The following is a 21,078-nucleotide window of genomic DNA, read 5'->3' as shown; positions in this document are numbered from 1 at the left end:
GAAAGAAGAAAAAGTGAAAGAGGGAGAGAAGGACGACAGACAGAGAGAGAGAGAAAGAAAAGAGAAGAGAGAGAGAGAGAGAGAGAGAGAGAAAGAAGGGTAATAGTGTGAAAGAGAAGTGAAAGGGAAAGAGAAACAGAGTCGAGATAGAAACAGACGGAGGAGAGAAGGACAGCAGAGAGAAAAAGAGAAGAGAGAGAAAGGGACAGAGAAAGAGAGAGGAGGGGATACAGGATGGTAACCATGCTAACAGTTGAGCACAGTGTACTTTACTTTGTCTTTCGAGTGTCTCTCGAGGACCTGCAGCCAGAACCAGGCCAGTCTGTGAGGGCTTCCCACTGTTTCCCACCTACAAAGACAAAACACCACCAGTTTAACTCACTCCATTAAAAGATAAGATAAACACAGCCAGTTTGACCAGCAGCACTTCTGTTTACTGAACTCTTGATGGACAAACTCCACTAACTCAGCACTGCTGTACTTCTGTTCTCATTAGCACCAACTCATATTAATGCTGAGCTGTGTGCAAAAGGTTTAATGCATGTTAACTTTCAACACTGATAATTACTTTAAATAGACTTACATTTCTAAAACCAACAAGTGAAGCGTTTTATTCAGTGACGCCTGTGACTTCATGCGCCGGGTGACAACTGACACAATATATAAATAACTTTTATTTGTTTTTCTAACAGAGTGTGATGAATTTGGCACTGTACTGCTTTCGTTCATCTCGCTTTGTTCGTTGCCCTTTCAGGATGTGGTGAATAAGGCCATGTTTGTTGATTTGAAGACTGCATTGCCAAACAAAACACTGAATTAGCTGTAATAATGTTAATATTCTGCTGTGTCCATTCGAATAATCATTGAGGTAACTAAAGTATATTATTTATCAGTTAATAACATGTTCACAGAATTTTAGAAATATTAATTAAAATGTATGAAATACCTTTTGATGAATGGTTGGTTGTATTTAACTCTACAATGTAACTTCTACACAAAATAACAAAAAACGGTAAGAACATTTGAACGTTAGTGTATAAAGGCAGCATATATATTATTTGGCAACATATAGGAAAATGCCCGATATTGAGGCCGAAAAGTTAACACTATTTTTAGATACAAAGCACCTCACGGTTACTACCTGTCTAACTCACTAACTAGCTCATGTTTAGCAGGCTAAAGATTTTCCACAAGGGGTCGCTATTAGCACCAAAACAGCTTTTGGTGCTCGGCATGAACGACAGTCAGTGTGTCCCTATTCAGGGGCTGGATCCTTCGAAGGACGTGGTCTATGAAGGTTGAACCGAAATGAGACGGGCTGCTCTACGGCGGATTTCCTGTTTGCGTCACAGCACTGCTGTTCACCTTTGCGCCACGAAACGCTGCTCCTGTCAAGTTCTTTTAAAGTTCTTTAAAGATGGAGCCAGAAACTTTGATTTTAGATGTTTATTTTTTTCATTTATTAGAGCTGGAGATGCTTCACTGCCGGCTCCTTCGTTGCCATGGAAAAGGAGGACACATTTCTCGGCCGCATATGAAGGAGACTTCGAAATGGGACAGTCTAGTCACGCCGCTGTGACGCAATCAGCCTTCAAATGCAGCCTCTGAAGGACGCAGCCCCTGAATTAGGACACACTGCCTGTGTATCCTAGTTTAGCTTGTACATTTACTCACTTATGAATGGGCATTTCTGTATTAAGAGTATTTGCTAAATGAGGCAAAATATTTACATAAAATAAGAAACCTTTACAATAAACAGTTATGACTGATTTAGGTACGTCATATCTATGAACACTGGATTAATGAACCATCTTCGATCCGTATCTATGCACTTCATATATGGATTATAGTGCAAACTTGTTCTAAACTGGAACAAGAATTAGTATCAGCCACAATAAGATGTTAATTATTGATTTATTGATCTCAGCTCAGAAATTGCTTATCGGTTATTCATGCGTCACAACCAAGTATCAAAATTTAAGACAGCCCAACACGTCCTACGTACGTGAGCGGGTAAGGGTGTGTGATGATGGCTTTGATGATGTCACTAGGGTCCTGAGGGACGACTCCGGCAGCCTGGCCGAGCTGCTGGACGCACGCGGCCGCCAGCTCCCATTCTCCATGCTGTAAACACTGCGTGAAGAAGCCGAAGAGGTCCTGTCTGGAGCTCTCCTCCTCACGGCCAAACGGGTGCATGACGGCACACTCGGCGGTCAGGCCTCAGACTGCTCAGATTACCGTCAACGCTAATAAGAGCACCTCATCTGTAGTAAAACGAAATGGAAAGACAGAGTGAAGAAGTAGGTAACTCTGAGGTTCAGCTGTTACAGATGTTGAAATACACAAACCTCATGCAACAACATTAAAGGGCCCGTGTCACATAAAACTGCGCTTCCCATGCCATTTTAAAATATATAAGTGTTTTATACAGCACATAAATATTGTTACAAAACGTGCCGTTCACTCATCACTCTATACTGTCCATATATGGAAACTAAGATTGCTAAAACAGCTCATTTTGAAGTCACAGATTTTGTGAATGTCACGAAAAGCAACACATTTCCATCTATCCGCTGATTCAGTCTACAGCAGTTTGGCCCCGCCCACTCAGGCTGAAGTTACAAGGAGTGTTTCAGCCTGTTCTGCTTTCGGAACAAGGCACAATGCAGGGCAACCAATCAGAAAAGAGCTTATTTCCATATATCAGTCCAAAAGGAACAGCACCAAAAAAGCCAGATTAGTTCTGAGGGATAAAGAGAGGTTGGAAAATGGTTTAAAAGGAATTATAACTGTGCATAAAACCACACAAATATTAGAAGTTGACCTCATAAACATAAAATACAAGAAAAATGCAGGTTATGGTCCCTTTAATACGAGTTATATTATATAAGTTCATTTTTATTTTACATTGACTTGAAGCGGTTTCAGATGTTTTGCCTGTACACTTAAAAAGGATTCTTCTTCAAGCATTCTTTAATAAAGGGGATGGTTCTGTTTAGAACCATGAGTTCTATATAGAACCAGTCGCATGCTTAAATGGTTCTCTGCATGGGGGAATCATTCTTCAAATTGATGGAGAATGTGTTGTATACGGTTCTAAACAGAACCTTTTTGAAAATGGTTCTACATAGCACCAAAAAGGGTTCTTCTATTGGTACAAGCTTGACACTGCAACAACAGCAGGACCGTTTTTTGTGCTATACAGAACCAATTTCAAAAAAAGTCCTATACTGAATCATATACAACATATTCTCCATCAATCTGAAGAATCATACCACCATGCAAAGAACCAGTTAAGCATGAAGGATAGCATAAGCATAAGCATTCAAGGGTTCTTTAGTAAAGAAAATGGTTCTAAACAGAACCATGAACACTCAAAGAACCCTTTGCATGATTAAAGGGCTCGTTGCACCCTGAAAGGTTCTTCAGATTGATTGAGAATGTGTTGTATTTGGTTCTACACGCTACCTTTTTGAAAAGGGCTCTATATAGTACCAAAAAAAGGGGTTTTCTATTGCTGCAATGTCAAGCCTGTCACAGTAGAAGAACACTTTTTGGTGCTATATAGAACCCTTTTCGAAAAGGTTCTATACAGAACCATCTACAACACATTCTATAACAATCTGAAGATCCCCTTCACCCTGCAAAGATCCCTTTAATCATGCAAAGGGTTCTTTAAGTGTTCATGGTTCTACATAAAACAATTTTAATTACCGTGGAAGAATCATCTTTTTAAGTGTGTGTATATATAGAGCGTGTATATATATATATATATATGGTTCTAAATAAAACCATTCCTTTTACTAAAGAACACTTCTTAAAAGAGTGTATATCATGCCTATGTGTCCACCATTTGACGCTTACATATATGAACATAACATATATGTACACATAGTTTACGATATAAGCCTTAGCCTTTATGATATTTGTCCATATATGCGCATATATCAGATTTCCATATAGCTGATTTCAGATTTTAGCCATATAGCCCAGCCCTACCTGACAGGCAGCTGACTTGTCATGACTTTATGGCGGTGTAAAGCATGACATGACAGAGAGACCAGAGGAAAAACAGAGGAAACGTCAAAAAACGTACTGAAAAAAAACAGTCTAATCTTCCAGCAATCTTTGCAATGTGACTGCCTCGTTTTATGCATAAACCCTAAACTTCTCGAGCATGTTCGGGAGGTTGGGGGGCGATTTAGCTCACAAACCAGGTTAAATGACACAGCAGGTTTTCTTGAACGACTTTCACTGTAACTGCAAACATAACCGGCTTCCTAATCAACTCGGCTCGACTAAAATCCCATCACTCGTCCACAAGAATACGAAGAGTACGAAGCCGAAATTGGCTTCATTATCGAATTTTCCGTTCCACCTTAAATGCTGAAGGCTTTCCGTTCGGGCGCCTGCGCCGCTAGAATGTAAATGCCGCACCATTTAAGGTGGAACGGCAAAAGGAAAAAGAAACTGGCGAAAATGAAGTCAAGCTCACATATTAAGCCATTACAAGCACTAACCACGACACAGAGCCCGACAGCAGAGCAATAACACGCGAAAACGTGGCGAAAGTGTGGAGATAAAGTCGACAGCGGAGATAGAATTGATTTAAAGCCTAATTTTAGCAGTTTTGTAGCCTCTGTGAAACTGACGAGCCTTTTTACAGAACGTTTGTTCGCTTTAAATACGAAGCTGAAGTCAGCGTTTCATTCGCCAGCTTGTTTTTCGAACTTCCCGTTCCACCTTAAATGGTGCAGCAGTTACATTCTAGCGCCGGAGGCGCCAGAATGTAACTGCTGCACTATTTAAGGTGGAACGGAAAGTTCGAAAAACAAGCTGGGGAATAGGAAGCCTGGTTCTTATAAATGTTATAAAAGGTCTCAAAGTGCTTCTGAAAGGTGTGTTTAAAAAGCTTCACTTACAGCCTGTCTTGGTTTTGTGAGCCGCTTTCGTGAATGTGTTAAATGTTTACGTCCTCAGCGTCAGCAGCGCAGCCATGAGCGCCGTGACGCACGGTCATGTGACCTCATCAGCTGAAAATGGGTCACGTGATGATGCTGTCAAAATAAAAGCAGGAGGGTCAGCTCAAGTAAAGCTTCTCTGACTTTACATCTCTGACTTTATATCTATCTACAAGATGGACCAACGAGGTAGGAGTGTCTAATAGAGTGGACAGTGAGTGGACACAGTGTTTAAAAACTCCTGTGTCTGATCCACTCGTACCAGCACAGCACACACTAACTCACCACCACCACGTCAGTGTTACTGCAGTGCTGAGAATGATCCACCTCCCAAATAGTACCTGCTCTGTGAGGGTGTAGGCAATGTATGCAGAGAAACAGATGGACTACAGTCTGTAACTGGAACTGCAAAGTGCTCCTAGACGGCCAGTGGAGCTGATAAAATGGTCAGTGAGTGTAGAAACAAGGAGGTGGTTTTAATATTATGGCTAATCGGTGTATAATGTAAATACATGTATCCCCTCTTTTTTCCTCTGTTTTCTTTCTGTATCTGCTTTGAAAATGATTTGGACACCTCATCTTTCACCTTTAAAGACAGTTGGAGAGATAAAGTGGGAAAAGCTGCTTGCATGTTAGAAACGGATTATCAATGTACCGTTACCACAAGCCAATAAAATATCACACACATCAATATCTACTCACTTCAAAGCCAAAGAATAGGCAATCATATAGTTCTTTACAAAACAACACCTTTAACATGTTAGAATAAGAATTTTTAGGTAGGTAGGTAGTTAGATAGACAGATCAATAGATAGATAGACAGACAGACAGATAGATAGATAGATAGATGATAGATAGATAGATAGATAGAACTTCATGATCCTGGCAGGTAATTGCAGTGTTACAGTAGCATGATATTTAATTGCACATTAACAAAGGTTTTGTTCCAACAGCAGTGATATACTAGGCAGAAATAAAAATAGACATGAATTAGAGTAAAATATGCTTTTTTGTGTACTTTTTGGTTCTTTAAGTGCAGCAAAAATCCATAATGATGGTGGTACATCAATCAAAAAAATGTTCCTGTTCAGAAACATACAGTAAAATCTTAATTATGCATATTCAGCACACATAGTGTTACTGCATGCCACTTTATCTGAACTCAAGTGAAGCTTCTAAATTTAGAGACTCAAATTAATAAAGAGATAAAGCAAATAAAGCAATGTATTAAAAGGGTCTCCTAAGGTCCACTTATGACATTTGTATGGGTTTATTTATAAAAAAAAACTGTTTTTGCAGCTTAGTTTTCATAAATTGACTGTATTGACTGGGGAGTGAATGGGACATTTTGAAATTTCATCACTGTTTACATAGATTATAGTACATTTCAAAAAGTGAGGAAAAGGTTTCCATGATAGAGGCCCTTTACGCAGCACTGACAGACAGGAAAACTGCTCAATTTTCAAATTTTGGGTGAGCAGGCTGTACCGAGACATTACTATGCAGCACTGTATTAGTGCATCTTTAAGCAGGACGTGAAAGTTTGGGAAAAGTTGTTTTTGTACCATTGAGAGCAAATCTCAGACAATAAGTAAACAAAAGAGGATTTATGATATTTTCAAAGTGTTTCTGGAAAATACTTTTACAATTTTCTCTCTTTTTTGTTGTTAATATATGTGTATATGCAGTTGTCTGTTTTCAGATTTAAGAATGAGCTCCACTTTTATTCTAACAGAATCTGTTTGACTGCTGGCCCGTGCCGACAGACACACGCATGCTGTTCAAGGGTCAAATTCTTTTCTCCCCTGTCCTGGTTTTTGATTGATCCTGTAGTTACTCGAAAACAACAACATGGTGGCCTTAAAACCTGTTATCTGTGACTGCAAAAATCTTAGAAGGACGAAATCCGTCTGATCTAAACACTCTGCATTGATTACTGAGGGTCTTCCAGCCTTTGTCTTCTGCAGTCCTGATAATTTGCTGGGAAGCTGAATCAGCGTAGGAGAGCTGGGGTTACACAAATGAAAGAGGAAATTAAGTGCCCTGTCAAATTCAACCCTTAAGGGGATATTCCACCAATTTTTCAAAATTTGGGCGTCATTCAGAGTAGTTTGGTGTGAAATGGTTGATTGTAGAGACTCAGATCTCTTTACAGTGGTGGTGATAGGAACCAGGGGTCACCATGACTACAACACAAATATAGACATTTTATTTACTTTTCAAAACCACCGGTGAACCTACACGAGTCTTCCGAGGTTACATATGAAATGTTGATGATGGAAAAACCGTGGAAAAGTTTTCTTTGGGGACTATTTTACCTCATGTCCTGCATGTACCCCTCCACCATGAATGGAATAAAATACATCTTAGCACAAAACTGTCATTAAACAATGTCTCAGACATTAGACAGCACATATCTAACCATTTCATGTACTGTTTCAATGTTCCCTGAGGGAGCTTTTAGAGGTGGATGTCTGGTTCCTATCACCACCACTGTAAACTATTCAGACTCTGTAAGTTTCTCTAGAACAGAGCGTTTCACACCAAACCACTCTGAATGACTTAGTTTAGATCTCAACCATCTAATTATGTATTTTTGAAAAAATTTTGAAAAATTGGTAGAGTTTCCCTTTAAGTGATGCTGTACCTGTATTACATGTTGAACCAGTCTCGGTCACCATATGGAACATTAAACCTGTGGAGGATATTAATTGTGCTCCCTGTGGCTGTAGTGTTTTCCTGTAACTGTTAGTGGCTGCAGCACAGTGTGTCCCACATGTAACTCACAATCTCAATAACATTATTAATAAAAATAATAAAAATAATCATAATAAGAAGAAGAAAATGTGTTATTGTTGCAGTATTGTTATCATGTGATAACAAAAACAGGCATCATAATATTATTATTATTTTTATTTATTTATTTATTGAGTACTGCATTGATTGCTTGATTCATTCATTCACACACCCATAGCTGTGAATTTCTGACACATGTCCATATGGGACTGCTGCGAAGGTATCAGTCAATTATAGCAGAACAACTGATAATAATAATAATAATAATAATAATAATAATAATAATCAGAAGAAGAAGAATTTCCTCTACTACTAATTAATTTTCATTATCAATTCATGAAACCCATAGAGGCCTAAAACTTGATGAAATTAGCATTTTTATATTGTTTTCATGTTGTTGTTAGTCAGTATTCTTGCACTACAATACCCAGCATGCATTAGGCAGAGACCAATCCAGACTAGCCTAGCCGCTGAGCTATAGGCTAATAAATACAACCAAGTTAGCGTTGGTTTAACTTTAGTTGAAGAAAAGGTTCTGTATTTATTCACGTTGCTCGGTCTGCTCTCTGTAGCTTTATTTCTTTAATAACTCATCGTGCTAATTAGCCGTCCGGACCAGCAGAAAGTATTGAGCTTGCACCTGACGTTAAAAACCGCGTTTAGCGCGAGCTCCGGTAGAAACATCAGCAAATCCATCAATGTGTGAATCACTTCTAATCTTAATACACAAAAAAATAAAATAAACCCCCCAAAACACAGTAAGAAGGACGAAGCTAAAACTGGCTTCCTTTTCGTCGGCTTCTTCTTCGAGTTTTCCCGGTCCACCTTAAATGGTGCAGCAGTCACTTTCTGGTGCCTGAAGCTGCACCATTTAAGGTGGAACAGGTGTTACGGTAGATTCGAACAAGAAGCTGGCTGATGCACCATTTAAGGTGGAACGGGAAAATTCAAACATGATGCTGGCTGATGCACCATTTAAGGTGGAACGGGAAAATTCAAACAAGATGCTGGCCGATGCATCATTTAAGGTGGAAATTCGAACAAGAAGCTGGCAAATAAGAAGCTGGCTTCAGCTTCGTGTAAGAATTTCTACACGGTTTTAAGGAATGCTATAATTTACCTAGCTACAAAGCCATGACCATCATTGTAAATAAATAACTGCTACATAAGTTAAGATCGCCTGAAAAGACTATAGTCATAACATCACACAAACAATACGCATCACACAAACATGAGTGTGGATCACTGCGTTCCCTCCGTTATATAATCCTGTCCCGCTTTCTGAGAGTAATATTCTTTAAACAGTGTAATTTCGGACAGTATCTTTCTTAAACTGCCGCTCTGTAATGGTACTGAATGCAGTCCAGCAGTGATGTTGACCGCCCTAAAATGGCGGTGCCGTTGACGTGCCTGGCTGGACCCAACGCGGCATCTCGGCGTGTATATCTATGGTTCTAACCGTGCTGTTATTTCACCATAACGTCACGGCTTTTTCACAAACACTGTATCACTCCGCTGAGACGCTGTTGCTAGGCAACGACTTTGACAGCTGTAGGAGACGCTCAAGACATTTGAACGTTTTTACTTCTTACTTTGCCACAAACAGAAAACGGACACTTTTAAGATCACATTTGACCGACAGCCGATTTGGTCAGACTCTGAAGATGAGACGACACTAAATTCCCAAACTGTCATCACCACTGAGCAGCTTTTCAGGCGGCAGCTGTGACAGAAGAACAGCTAAACAACCTGGAATCAGCCAGAAATGAACCCAACACCATTCGCCAAACTAAATGGGCTGTAAGATGCTTTACAGACTGGCTGGAACAAAACAACATTGATACTGATCTGGCAAAAACTGACAAAACTGAGCTGAACTTGATATTGCGGCAGTTTTATGGCTCAGTCTGTACTTCAAAAGGCGGGGCTTACAGCAGACTGAGCAGCGAGTGGGCGGAGCTCGTTACTCTGACGTAGCAACAAGCTGCTTGTTAAGGAACTATAATTTGGCGGAAGGAACTGCGAACATTAAAACATATTAAACGCCGCGTTCACGGCCAGTTTATTAATTTATTACTTTATTTATTTAACTGTTGTATTAAAGCAATAGAACACTGGAGGAGTGTATTATCGCGAATAACATCACGGCTGTGATGATCTACGGCGACCAAATCACAGCCGTGATGTTATTCCGCGATAACGCACTCCCTCTCGGGTTCTACTGCTTAAACAACATATGACTACAGTGAGTGGGCTTCATAACTGTATCGTTAACTCTTTATCTCCCCTCTCAATTCAACAGCTTTATAAAAATACATTTCAAAACATCCCACCCTGAAAGCATCATCAAAGGGAGTTTTCTAGAATTTAAAATAGAAAATCTCACTCTAGGAAACGCTGCTGAGTAAGCAAGTTTAGACACAGACACAGGTTAAAGGGGAACTCCAGCGATTTTTCAAAAAATTCTACAGGGACACACTGTGCTGCAGTCGCGAACAGTTACAGGAAACATTCCAGCTGCAGGGAGCACAATTAATATCCTCCACAGGTTTAATGCTCCACATGGTGACCGAGACTGGTTCAACATGTAGTACAGGTACAGCATCACTTAAAGGGAAACTCCACCGATTTTTATAAAAATTCTACATAATTTAATGGTTGAGGCGTAGAGTCATTCAGAGTGGTTTGGTGTGAAATGCTCAATTCTAGAGAAACTTACCGAATCAGAATTGTTCACAGTGGTGGTGATAAGAACCAGACGTCCACCTCTAAAAGCTCCCTCACAGAAAGGTATTACATGAAATGGTCATTAATACACTGCCAGATGTCTGAGACACAGTTTTATGAGAGTTCTGTGAAAGGTTTGGCTTAAAATGTATTTTAATCCATTTATGGCAGAGGGGTACATGCGGGGCGTTGTGAGGTAAAATAGTCCCCAAAGAAAGCTTTTTTTTTTCAGATTATTTTTCCATCATTAACATCACATATAAAGCTCAGAAGACTCGTATAGGTTTACTGGTGGTTTTGGAGAGTAAATAAAATGCCTATATCTGTATTCTAGTCATGGCGACGCCTGGTTCCTATCACCACCACTGTAAAGACATCTGAGTCTGTAAGTAGCTCTACAGTGAATCATTTCACACCAAACCACTCTGAATGACTCTGTTTACATCTCAAGGTCTGAATTATTCAGACATTTTGAAAATTTGGTGGAATCCCCCTTTAACTAGCCTATTGGTTTTTCATTTTGGCTGGACTGTCCCTTTACTTTAATACAAGCCTAACGGCAGTTTCCCTCGTTTTTGTGCCGAAAAATCACATATGTACGTCCCCACCTTTCAACACAAAGCAGGAATTTGTCGTCTTTTGTAAAAAGATGAGCTGAATTGTGCCAAACGCGCAGGAGGCGGAGTTTGTCGGAATACGGGTGGGGAAAAAAACAGCGTGAGGCGGTTTCCTAGGAGACGCAGAGGCGCGAGCCGGCCAAGGCGGGGCTCTCGGCTCGCGCTGCGATCATAAAGTGGTGACAGCTATTGTCGTATTAATCCAGATTTAGATTTATTTTAGGATAGTAATGAATAATCCCGCGGAGCAAAACATGACAGACGCGGATAAAACACGGCAGGTGAGTAAGAGGCTCGCGCTTTTTCTGTGCTTATATTATCAAAAGTGCTCATATATTTTTAATCAGAGAAATGCATGCATTCATCAGTTTCTGCCATGCAGCCTACAGTGCATGATTGCATCAGGATGGAGTGCGATATGCTTTTTATCACTATCAGTAAAACCACCGCGTGCATCATCATCCTGGTTAAAATGGCATTGCATTGCACTCTCTTTTGCATGACATTGAGAAACATTGCAACCCTATAGATGTTTATTTCAGGCACGGTGGAAAGCTGTGATGGTGCAAGTTCCTTTGTTACTCTGCCTTCTAAGAATGATGCTGATATTTCAGCTCTGAAGGCTGTGGAATTGGCAGCTAATGAAAAAAGCAGGCTGCACTGCATGCATTGCTGTGGTGCAGTGTCTTCAGCTGGGCTTTGCCTTTGTCTGCAGGAGGAGGATTATGTTGGGGAGATCAAAGGGGGCCTGCGTCCGTCTATGAGACTGGTAGTGATGGGCATTGTTCACAAACAGCCTAAGAGGTAACGTACCAAACACAAAAACACCCCACTCTCTGTCTCACGTTACTCCCTAAAGCGATATAGTGCACTACGTAGGTCATGAGCTGATGGCTTGTCCAGCCAGTTCTGTGCAAAAGTCAGAGACCTCACTTTTTTATTGAATGTCCGGTCAAAACGACTGTTATTCTTCAGTGTCAGAGGAAAAATAGCAGAAAACATATTTAACAATAAAAAAAAACGCAACAGCTAAATGTAATATCAGGTTTGTATCATTATTTATTGTGTCCAGTCTTTACCTTTATTCCAGCTTCCATTCTTTTCAGGAGACTCACTTTCAGATCCTCAAAGAATCTGCAGACACACCTCCAAAGTTCAGTCTTAGAAGCTGGTTGATCATTTTCTGAAGTAATCAAACACATTCAGGTTGAGGTCTGGACTCTGGTCAGTCCATCGTTCAGCTTCTTTGTTTGATGTGTCCGTCTCCTTTTCTCAGTGAGGTTCTTCTAGATAGCCGTCTTCTCACAGTTGAAGGATGGACAGAAACACCTGTGGATGTTTTCAGATCTGAAGCAGCTTGATTTTCTCCTCTCTCTCAGAGATGAAAGCTTTAAGTGCTGTTTATCTGATGGGGGCAGTTTTGGTGTCTACCAGGTCTTCCAGGTGGTTGTAAGGAGGCACATTTTCTCTGTAGCTTTTAATCATTTTTTGAACTCCAGTTTCACTTATTTTGCTTTAACATTCTCCTTATTTATACAAGTGGATTATATCTAATCTCCTCAGAAATACTGGAAATGTAAACAACTTGTACTTAATGGCTCTTTTGTCTGGAAATTACAAATGAAGGGTGGTCTCTGAGTTTTGCACACTACTGTATATCCTATAGGTAATAAGCTGAGTATGCATTACAATTGCTTTATATAGCCAATAGCGAGCCATCTGATATTCAACCATCGGCTGAATAGATTTCATGATTTAGGGCACTAGGGAATAGGCAGTAAGCAGCCATCAGTGCACTCTGTGTCCAATAGGGAGCCATTATAGGGTTGAATATGTCCAAGAGGGACCCCTGTAAGCTGAATATGCCCAAGTCTTTTTTTCCAATACAGAGCCGTCTGGGTTTCAACCACCAGCTGAATAGCCGAATATGCCTAAAAGGGTCCCTATTGGACATATAATGCCCTATTTAGGTGTACAATCAACACTTGCGTGGGGTGCACTGGGGAGGAAGGAGTAGGAACTAGGGAACAATTTAACACTAAGGCCCAATCCCAATTTTTATTTTTACCCCTACTCCTTGTTTTCGAGTGTCTTCTTGCCCCTTGGAACTGAGTTATAAGGGGTTGTGGTTGAAATCTTCCTCTGTGAAATGGGACCCTCAAAAGGCTACTTCACTAACAGGCTTGACACTGTAACAATAGAAGAACCCTTTTTGGTGCTTATAGAACCTATTTCAAAAGGTTCTAGATAGAACCAAGTATAAAAGATTCTCCATCAGTCTGAAGAACTCTTCCACGATGCAAAGAACCCTTTAATCATGCAAAGGGTTCTTTGAGTGTTTATGGTTCTACACAGAACCATTTTCTTTAGTAAAGAACCCTTGAGGAACCATCTTTTTTAAGAGTGGGATGATCTCTTTAATGCTTGTAGTTGTACAGGACTTGTGACTATTGCATGAGGTGAAGACACAACAACATTACCAGAAATGTAACATTGTAGAAGTAATCAAAAACCTATTACACTGAAACTTTAGAGTCAGTGTGAATGAGAAATTAGCTCATTGGAGTATTTGAGGGGCTATTCAGCCAAGATAACTTATGTTGCATTTAAGCAATAGAACAGGAGAGGGAGTGTGTTATCGCGAAATAACATCACAGCTGTGATTTGGTCACTGTAGATCATCACAGCCAGGAAGTTATTTGTGATCACACAACCTCCAGTGTTCTATTGCTTTAATACAACAGTTAAATAAATAAAGTAATAAATTAATAAACTGGCCGTGAACGCGGCGTTTAATATGTTTTAATGTTCGCAGTTCCTTCACCAAATTATAGTTCCTTAACAAGCAGCTTGTTGCTACGTCAGAGTAACGAGCTCCGCCCACTCGCTGCTCAGTCTGCTGTAAGCCTCGCCTTTTGAAGTACAGACTGAGCTATAAAACTGCCACAATATCAAGTTTAGCTCAGTTTTGTCAGTTTTTGCCAGATCAGTATTAATGTTGTTTTGTTCCAGCCAGTCTGTAAAGCATCTTACAGCCCGTTTAGTTTGGCGAATGGTATTGGGTTCATTTCTGGCTGATTCCAGGTTGTTTAGCTGTTCTTCTGTCTCAGCTGCCGACTGAAAAGCTGCTCAGTGGTGATGACAGTTTGGGAATTTAGTGTCGTCTCATCTTCAGAGTCTGACCAAATCGGCTGTCGGTCAAATGTGATCTTAAAAGTGTCCGTTTTCTGTTTGTGGCAAAGTAAGAAGTAAAAACGTTCAAATGTCTTGAGCGTCTCCTACAGCTGTCAAAGTCGTTGCCTAGCAACAGCGTCTCAGTGGAGTGATACAGTGTTTGTGAAAAAGCCGTGATGTTATGGTGAAATAACAGCACGGTTAGAACGCTTCTCAACCAATCAGCTTGCGTGGCCGGAACTAACTGTTGTATTATCATGTGCTAGTGACTGGTTTGTTTTCCGTCTGACACTGTCTGTGTTTACATGCAAAGATTTTTGCCAATCAGATTGAATAAATTCCGATTATAGATGAAGGCTGAGGTGTTTATATCTCACTCTTCGCAATAATCTGATGGAAAATTTCTACACGCTCACTACAAGTAATCTGATCCAAAATTACGCGCATGCATGGGGTACCACTTAGTGTAGATGTTACCATGACAACCAGCATCACATGAGTCCAGTCAGAGTGAGATGAGCAGCAGTGAGCAGTGCTTGTGTTTTTAACTGCTTTAAAATGATGTCAGACTCAGGAAAACGTCCTTCACACGTCCTCATTAAAGAAGGCCGAGAGGAAGATGTCATGTTCTGAGACACATAAACTGGACGTCCGTCCCACCGCCGTCTTTTAAAGATCAGAGCAGAAACTTCGTCTCCTCTGCAGACCAGTTTCTGCTCCCGCCATGTTGAACAGTATAAACTCTCACTATGACGTGACGAACATGATCAGAACGGACTTAAACTTTCCGATAGGGAATGTAATCAGATACAGGCGTTTACACGGATATAATTCTTCTATTCAATGGATTATTTACAGGATTATCTGCCTCGTTCAGTCCAATAGAAATTGTATTCCGATTCAGGTGTATACATGGACGTATTCTATTCCGATTGAGCTATTAGTTGGATTATTAATGTATTATTAGGCTGCCTGTAAACATGGCTGATGTTGATGAGCGCACCATCACCCGCTACCTGGAACTCCGCCCTCACAGTTTGATGGCTTGGGTTAGAAATTTCATCGCCTTAATAAGTCTATGTTCTCACACACATTTAGCTCAGAATTCCTCATGGTGGTCTCTAGACGCCACGTCCGGCCCCACGAGACTACATACCAGCATGGCATTCACTCACACAGCTTGCATGGCAACTCAGTGCTGTGTGTTTAAAGTAAAGCCTGAACTGGAGTTTTGGATAACGGATCTGCGCACACAGTTAATATGCATTAAAAAAAGATAAATTCTACATATCCGGGTTCATGGCTGTTATTGATAATGATTGATTGATAAGTGGTCCCAACCCTACTTTGTAATTGCTGTTGTGTGTAATTATGAGCGCTGTGGACCTTCACAAGTGGGCGGTACCAACTGTGCTCCTTTACAAACCACCGGCTGTGTTCTAATTCACTTGGGTGGCTATTGAACATGGTGTAAGTGCAGACAAACAACAGAAATATTGAAAGATAATAAAATAATTTACAGAAAAAGGCAGAACATACCAGGGCAGTCTCAGAGATGTGAGAGGTTCACTCTAGAGCACTATTTGCAGCAATCATTGCCAGCGTGGGAAAAGAGCAAATCCCATGAAGACTTGGTTGGCTAGAGGCTGTAAGAGATGCCAGGCCTAAAGTTTAGTCCTTATTTGGGAAATAAAAGGAATGCTTGTTTCTTTGAAGTGGTGAACTGAGGAACATGGACAACTAATTAACTGCAGTCTATTTATATAACATTAACATAACATATAAAAGTTCTCCCATCCCTCTACCTCTACTGTGAAAGTCAGCACATTTTGCATTAGTACTGCATTATTCATAGTTCATGCTGTGGACCAGACATGCTAAATGGAACAAAGCTAGGAAAATGTAGTAAATGCTCATGTCATGTTCAGTTACATGCAGTCATGAACACCCCCAGATTGGATGTTTTGTTGATTTTATAAATGTTGATTTTCACAATGACGTGCATAAACCGGGTCTTTTTTAATCTTATTCTCCAGGGTATATTTCGGTTTTTCCATCTGAATTTAAATGTCCAAATCGTAAGGCAAATTATTCAGTAACTGCACGAAATAACTGTAAATTTTTTATTTTATTTTTTCTTTTTTAAAAGATTCACCTCAAATTAACAGAACATGTGTTTTATGATCATACATATTGCTATATGCTTATAATTTACTGCTGAAAGCCAAAAATCTTAGACGCTCTTTGTATTATTTTATAAAAATAATGTTTACAGAGCAGATCACTGAAGAGTCGCCATCTGTTTATAGTTTATAGTCCAGATTTGTGGAAAAATGGGTCGACTTTCAGCAGAAAAAAAAAAATTGTGAGTTCAGCTGCTTTTATTATGAGAGTTTAAAATTACATCACCCATCTATTTGACTGGAAAGAAGACAGTTACAGCTCTCATACGACCCCCACCTTTAGAATGTAGCTTATGAAATATGAAAGTTATGAAGAATATGACGAAGGCGTTTTGGAACCACCGGTGGTCCCAAGGAGTTGAAAAGTTTAATAGCGGTGAATGCTACAATATAAAGAATAAACAGACCATATTATATGCTTTTTCCCAACAATATGTTAAGTTTAGCAAATAAACGTAAATACAGTTTACAGAAGTGTATTATCTGTAAAGTATCTGTTAATTTCACCTCGAAAATCAACAAAACATCTAATTTGACCAGGGGCACCCAAACTTTTGATTGCATTGTTGCGTCTGCATAGAGCAGGAGGGTCAAACCCAACCACTAAAACGGCCATATTAAAAAATCATTAAAAAATGTTTTACCATGACCCCAGCTGGCCATTGTTAATTAAATATGGCAAACTACAACGGCAAAAATAGGCACTGAATATTTGAATCATTCAAAAATAATTTTAAATAAAAGCAAATTGTTTCATATAAAACAATAGACTACATTAGCTGCAGACAACTTAAACCTCTTTAAATGTCCCCAGTGTACAGTGGGCTTTTTAAAACTGCCCATTCACTTAAACTGGACACCTGGCATCTTTTTTTTCTTCTTCTTCTTGGTGCTGTCCAATAGATCATTGTTAGGGGTGGGAGCACACATTACATTGCAGTGCATGCTGGGAACTGTAGTGCAGCTCCTGGTGAAATGGGCTAATATTAATAGGCTGAATAGGATTGTGCCACGGGCCTGACTCGGCCCGCAGGCCTTGTGTTTGACACATGGGGCTTAGAGTAAGACACAGAGGAGAGTCTGGTTCTACCACGAGAAGTGCACTTTATTAAAAGGAAGGCTAATACAGTGTACTGAACTCACGGAGAAGGTCACCACTAACCACAGGCTTCATGCTACCAGTGACCCCCCCTCACACTCAAAACACACCCAAACAACCCACATCCCCTGACACAGATTAACACAATAAACACATACACATCTTAGACCAATAAACAACAACATTAACAACAACAGTAAGCCCTTTTCAGGAGGGCGGGCACCTACCATGATCAGCATGGCCATGCCTCACAAACAGGCCAGCAGTAGCCAGTAGCACATCGCTACAGTATATCTGTCTTAAAGGCACAGTAATAAAAACAGCTTGTTTGATTCTAAAATGCTTATGTAAACATTAATTATGACTGCTTTTGGTACATAAAACCCCATAAACTTCATAATACACTAAACACGTAGGATATGGGCTTCTTTAACTGTATTCATTATTGCAACCACCAACAGAGGGCAGTGCTGCATGTTTGTGAATTGCTGTGAATCTTCCACGTCCTTATTTGGCCTCTAGATAAACATCTGGATATTTTCAGGGGTATTTTCCCATGTATAGTGACAATGGCATTTCTGTCTGTTCCTGCAGCATGGTGGTCTCATTGTCCTGCCCGTCTCACGGGAAGGGTGAGGAGGAAGAGGAAGGGGACGTGGGGCTGCAGCTAACGGTGAACTTTGCAGAAAAGGCCGTGCGCCGCAACTCCCGAATGGCTGGAAAGTGGGGAACCCCTGAAAGCGCTTTGTCTTTCTTCCCATTCGCTGCTGGGGAGTCTTTTAAGGTAATGAAATAAGTTCTATTGAGCTGTATCATTGTGTGTCATAGAGGTGCCATAAGGGGACATTATGCACAACCTGCCTGTTTTCAGAAGTTAAAGGTGAACTTCACCAATTTTTCAAAATTGCTGCGTAATTCAATCATTGAGATGTAAACAAAGTCTTTAGTTCGATGTGAAATTATTAATTGTAGAGAAACTTACTGACTCAGATTTCTTTACAGTGGTGGTGATAGGAACCAGGGGTCACCATGGGTACAACACAAATATAGACACTTTATTTACTGTCCAAAACCACCAGTGAACCTACACGAGCTTTTATGTGTAATGTTGATGATGGTAAAATAGTGGTAAATCTAAAAAAACTAGTTTTCTCCGGGTACTATTTTGCCTTACAACACCCTGCATGTACCTTTCCACCAATGAATGTGTTTTTAAAAGTACGTTTTCAGGCTGAAGATTTCTTGAAACTATCATAACACTTTGTCTCAGACATCAGGCAGTGTATTCATAACCCTAATAACATTCTGTGAGGGAGCTTTTAGAGGTCGACGTCTGGTTCCTATCACCACCGCTGTGAACAATTCAGACTCAGTAAGTTTTTCTAGAACATAGCATTTCACACCAAACCACTCTGAATGACTTTTTTATTATCTGAAACATTTAATTATGTAGAAACTTTTGAAAAATCAGTGGAATTCCCCTGTAGGAAAACTGTCTGTGTCATTGTGGAACGACGGTGGAATGTGATGATATCCACAGTATCTCTCTGTCTCTCTCTCTCTCTCTCTCAGATGGAGATTGTATGTGAACACCAGCAGTTCCGTGTGATGGTAGACGGTCAGCCGTTGTGTGGATTCACTCACAGAGTGACCCAGCTAGCTTCCCTCACTTCCCTCCGCGTGGTCGGGGACCTGCAACTCACCAAGGTTGCTTAATGGGCAATCATCGCCATGGCAACACAGAGACGCTCTCATTTCTCTAACAAACTCATCCTTTTGTGTTTTACCATCTTTTTTTACATCAACAATGTTTCCATATATATGTTACTACATGGCTGGCATGAGTACCTATACATACAGCTGTGCGCCCACAGCCATCTGGAGCTTCGGGTGATCAAACAGTTCCACATCTAATGATGAAATTTCCTCTGTTTCTGTGTACCCTCCACACAACCCTGCTGGAAAACAGCACAGACCAGCATACATTCCTTGCTGGTCTAAGCTGGTTTATGCTGGTCTGGTGCTGGTTTAGCTGGTCACCCAGCATTGTCATGCTGGTTGACCAGCATACCAGCATCCAAAACACAATATACGCAGGTTTTGGTGATTATCAGCATAATCATTTTGATTTGCTGCAAACCAGCACACCAGCATCCAAAACACAACAGATGCTGGTTTTGTTGGTGACCAGCTATGCAGGTTTTTGTAGCTATCCCCTTCAAAGAAAAGTAAAAAAAAAAAAAATTCACTTAAAGGGACATTCCGGCCAAAAAATAGGTTTTAATAGTGGGAAAACCCCTCCTGATGACATATACTTGAAGGTGAAAGTCATTTTTGAATGACTACTTTGTCTGTTTAAGGTTTATTAGCTAGTTGGCTCACTAGCTAATGCCATTGGGCTAACGCAGAAGGAAACAGATAGCTAACTTTAATGCTGAATATTTTAATGACACAGTAACGTCTTAAAACTTAAAACTTATACCTTCAAATCACCATTTCAGTGGAGAGTATGGACGACCTGAGCAACGGAATGATTCTTAAGATAAGAAGGAGTCACACTTACTAATTCCTTTTTTGTATTTAATTTCATTGTGTGTTTATTGGTGACAACATCTGTACTGCTTTGTGATTGGTCATATCATTTAGTCCAAAAGAAACCCAAAAAGAGAAAAATAGGGCCTAATAAACAGTTTCTATGCTGATAGATGCTGGATGAACTGAGAAGTTCTGCTGCAGTTCCATAAGTTATTTAGTAGTTGTTTTTGTTCGGAAGGTGCTTTTACTTTCACTTGAGTCATTATTTTACCCAAGAATTAATACTTTTACTTGAACCTGGGTGTCTTCTACTCTACCCCAGACAGCAAGCATGTATTGGTCCTTTGTGACTGTTTGCCACTGCCGGTCCACTCTCAGACCACCCAAATTATTGTCCTGCATACAAGCTCTAACTAGTTTTTAATCTCCCCAAACAGATTTTAAATGCACAGAGACTTTTATTTTAGAAAATAAACAAATGTGTTACTTGGCCTGATATAAAATGATTTATAGAAAATGTTGCTGACACTGCGCTAGATTAAAATTATTTACCAAACTAATTTGCAAAATAACGAAAGGTAGGAAGGAAAATTGGACTGTGAGTGGACAATGAGTGATGATAAGTGGAATTTTGTCTAACACTCTGCTTAACCACGGGTGGGCCGCCTAGTAAAACGCTGTACAAAATGCCAGTGGACCGCCAGCTTTGCCATCAGTGGGCCAACAGTGGTCCACCATCCTCTTGCTATCAGGGACCCACCTTTGTTTACTAGCCTGTAGCTTATTGGGTAGAAACCGGGGTTGCAGTAAAAATTTCCTAATGTTTGTGTGATGTATTTGCCTAATGCATGCTGGGTATTGTAGTGAAAGAACACTGATGGATGAAAAATGTGAATACTATCAAAAGCTAAGACTGAGAGATTCAGTGCTCGGCTGCAAAATACTTCACACCACGACAAACAGCATTTTCACTGCTAATTTTACGC

General features: G+C 40.2%; 2 protein-coding genes across 3 annotated transcripts in view; one reads left to right on the top strand and one right to left on the bottom strand.

Moving 5' to 3' along the window:
• Positions 1-5,028, bottom strand: part of zfyve26 (zinc finger, FYVE domain containing 26) — a 55,051-nt gene extending 50,023 nt beyond the window's left edge. For both annotated transcript variants that reach the window (XM_036575190.1, XM_036575191.1), the window contains exons 1-3: positions 4,923-5,028; positions 2,006-2,264; positions 274-349 (exon numbers count right to left, since the gene is read on the bottom strand). In XM_036575190.1, the coding sequence (XP_036431083.1) occupies positions 274-349; positions 2,006-2,196 (267 nt within the window). In that variant the 5' untranslated portion in view covers positions 2,197-2,264; positions 4,923-5,028. The remainder of the gene's footprint in view (positions 1-273; positions 350-2,005; positions 2,265-4,922) is intronic.
• A 6,226-nt stretch (positions 5,029-11,254) lies between these two features.
• On the top strand, positions 11,255-19,791 carry si:ch211-10a23.2 (uncharacterized protein LOC567812 homolog). The gene is made up of 4 exons (XM_036573527.1): positions 11,255-11,382; positions 11,817-11,905; positions 18,152-18,341; positions 19,130-19,791. Exons 1-4 carry the CDS (start codon positions 11,332-11,334, stop codon positions 19,271-19,273), a joined length of 474 nt encoding a protein of 157 aa, XP_036429420.1. The 5' UTR covers positions 11,255-11,331; the 3' UTR covers positions 19,274-19,791.
• The last annotated feature ends 1,287 nt before the right edge of the window (positions 19,792-21,078 follow it).

The sequence above is a fragment of the Colossoma macropomum genome, unplaced genomic scaffold (assembly GCF_904425465.1).
Source record: "Colossoma macropomum unplaced genomic scaffold, Colossoma_macropomum, whole genome shotgun sequence".
Lineage (NCBI taxonomy): Eukaryota > Metazoa > Chordata > Actinopteri > Characiformes > Serrasalmidae > Colossoma > Colossoma macropomum.
Note: the sequence above shows the minus strand (reverse complement) of the source record. Positions and strands in the feature narration are given on the sequence as shown.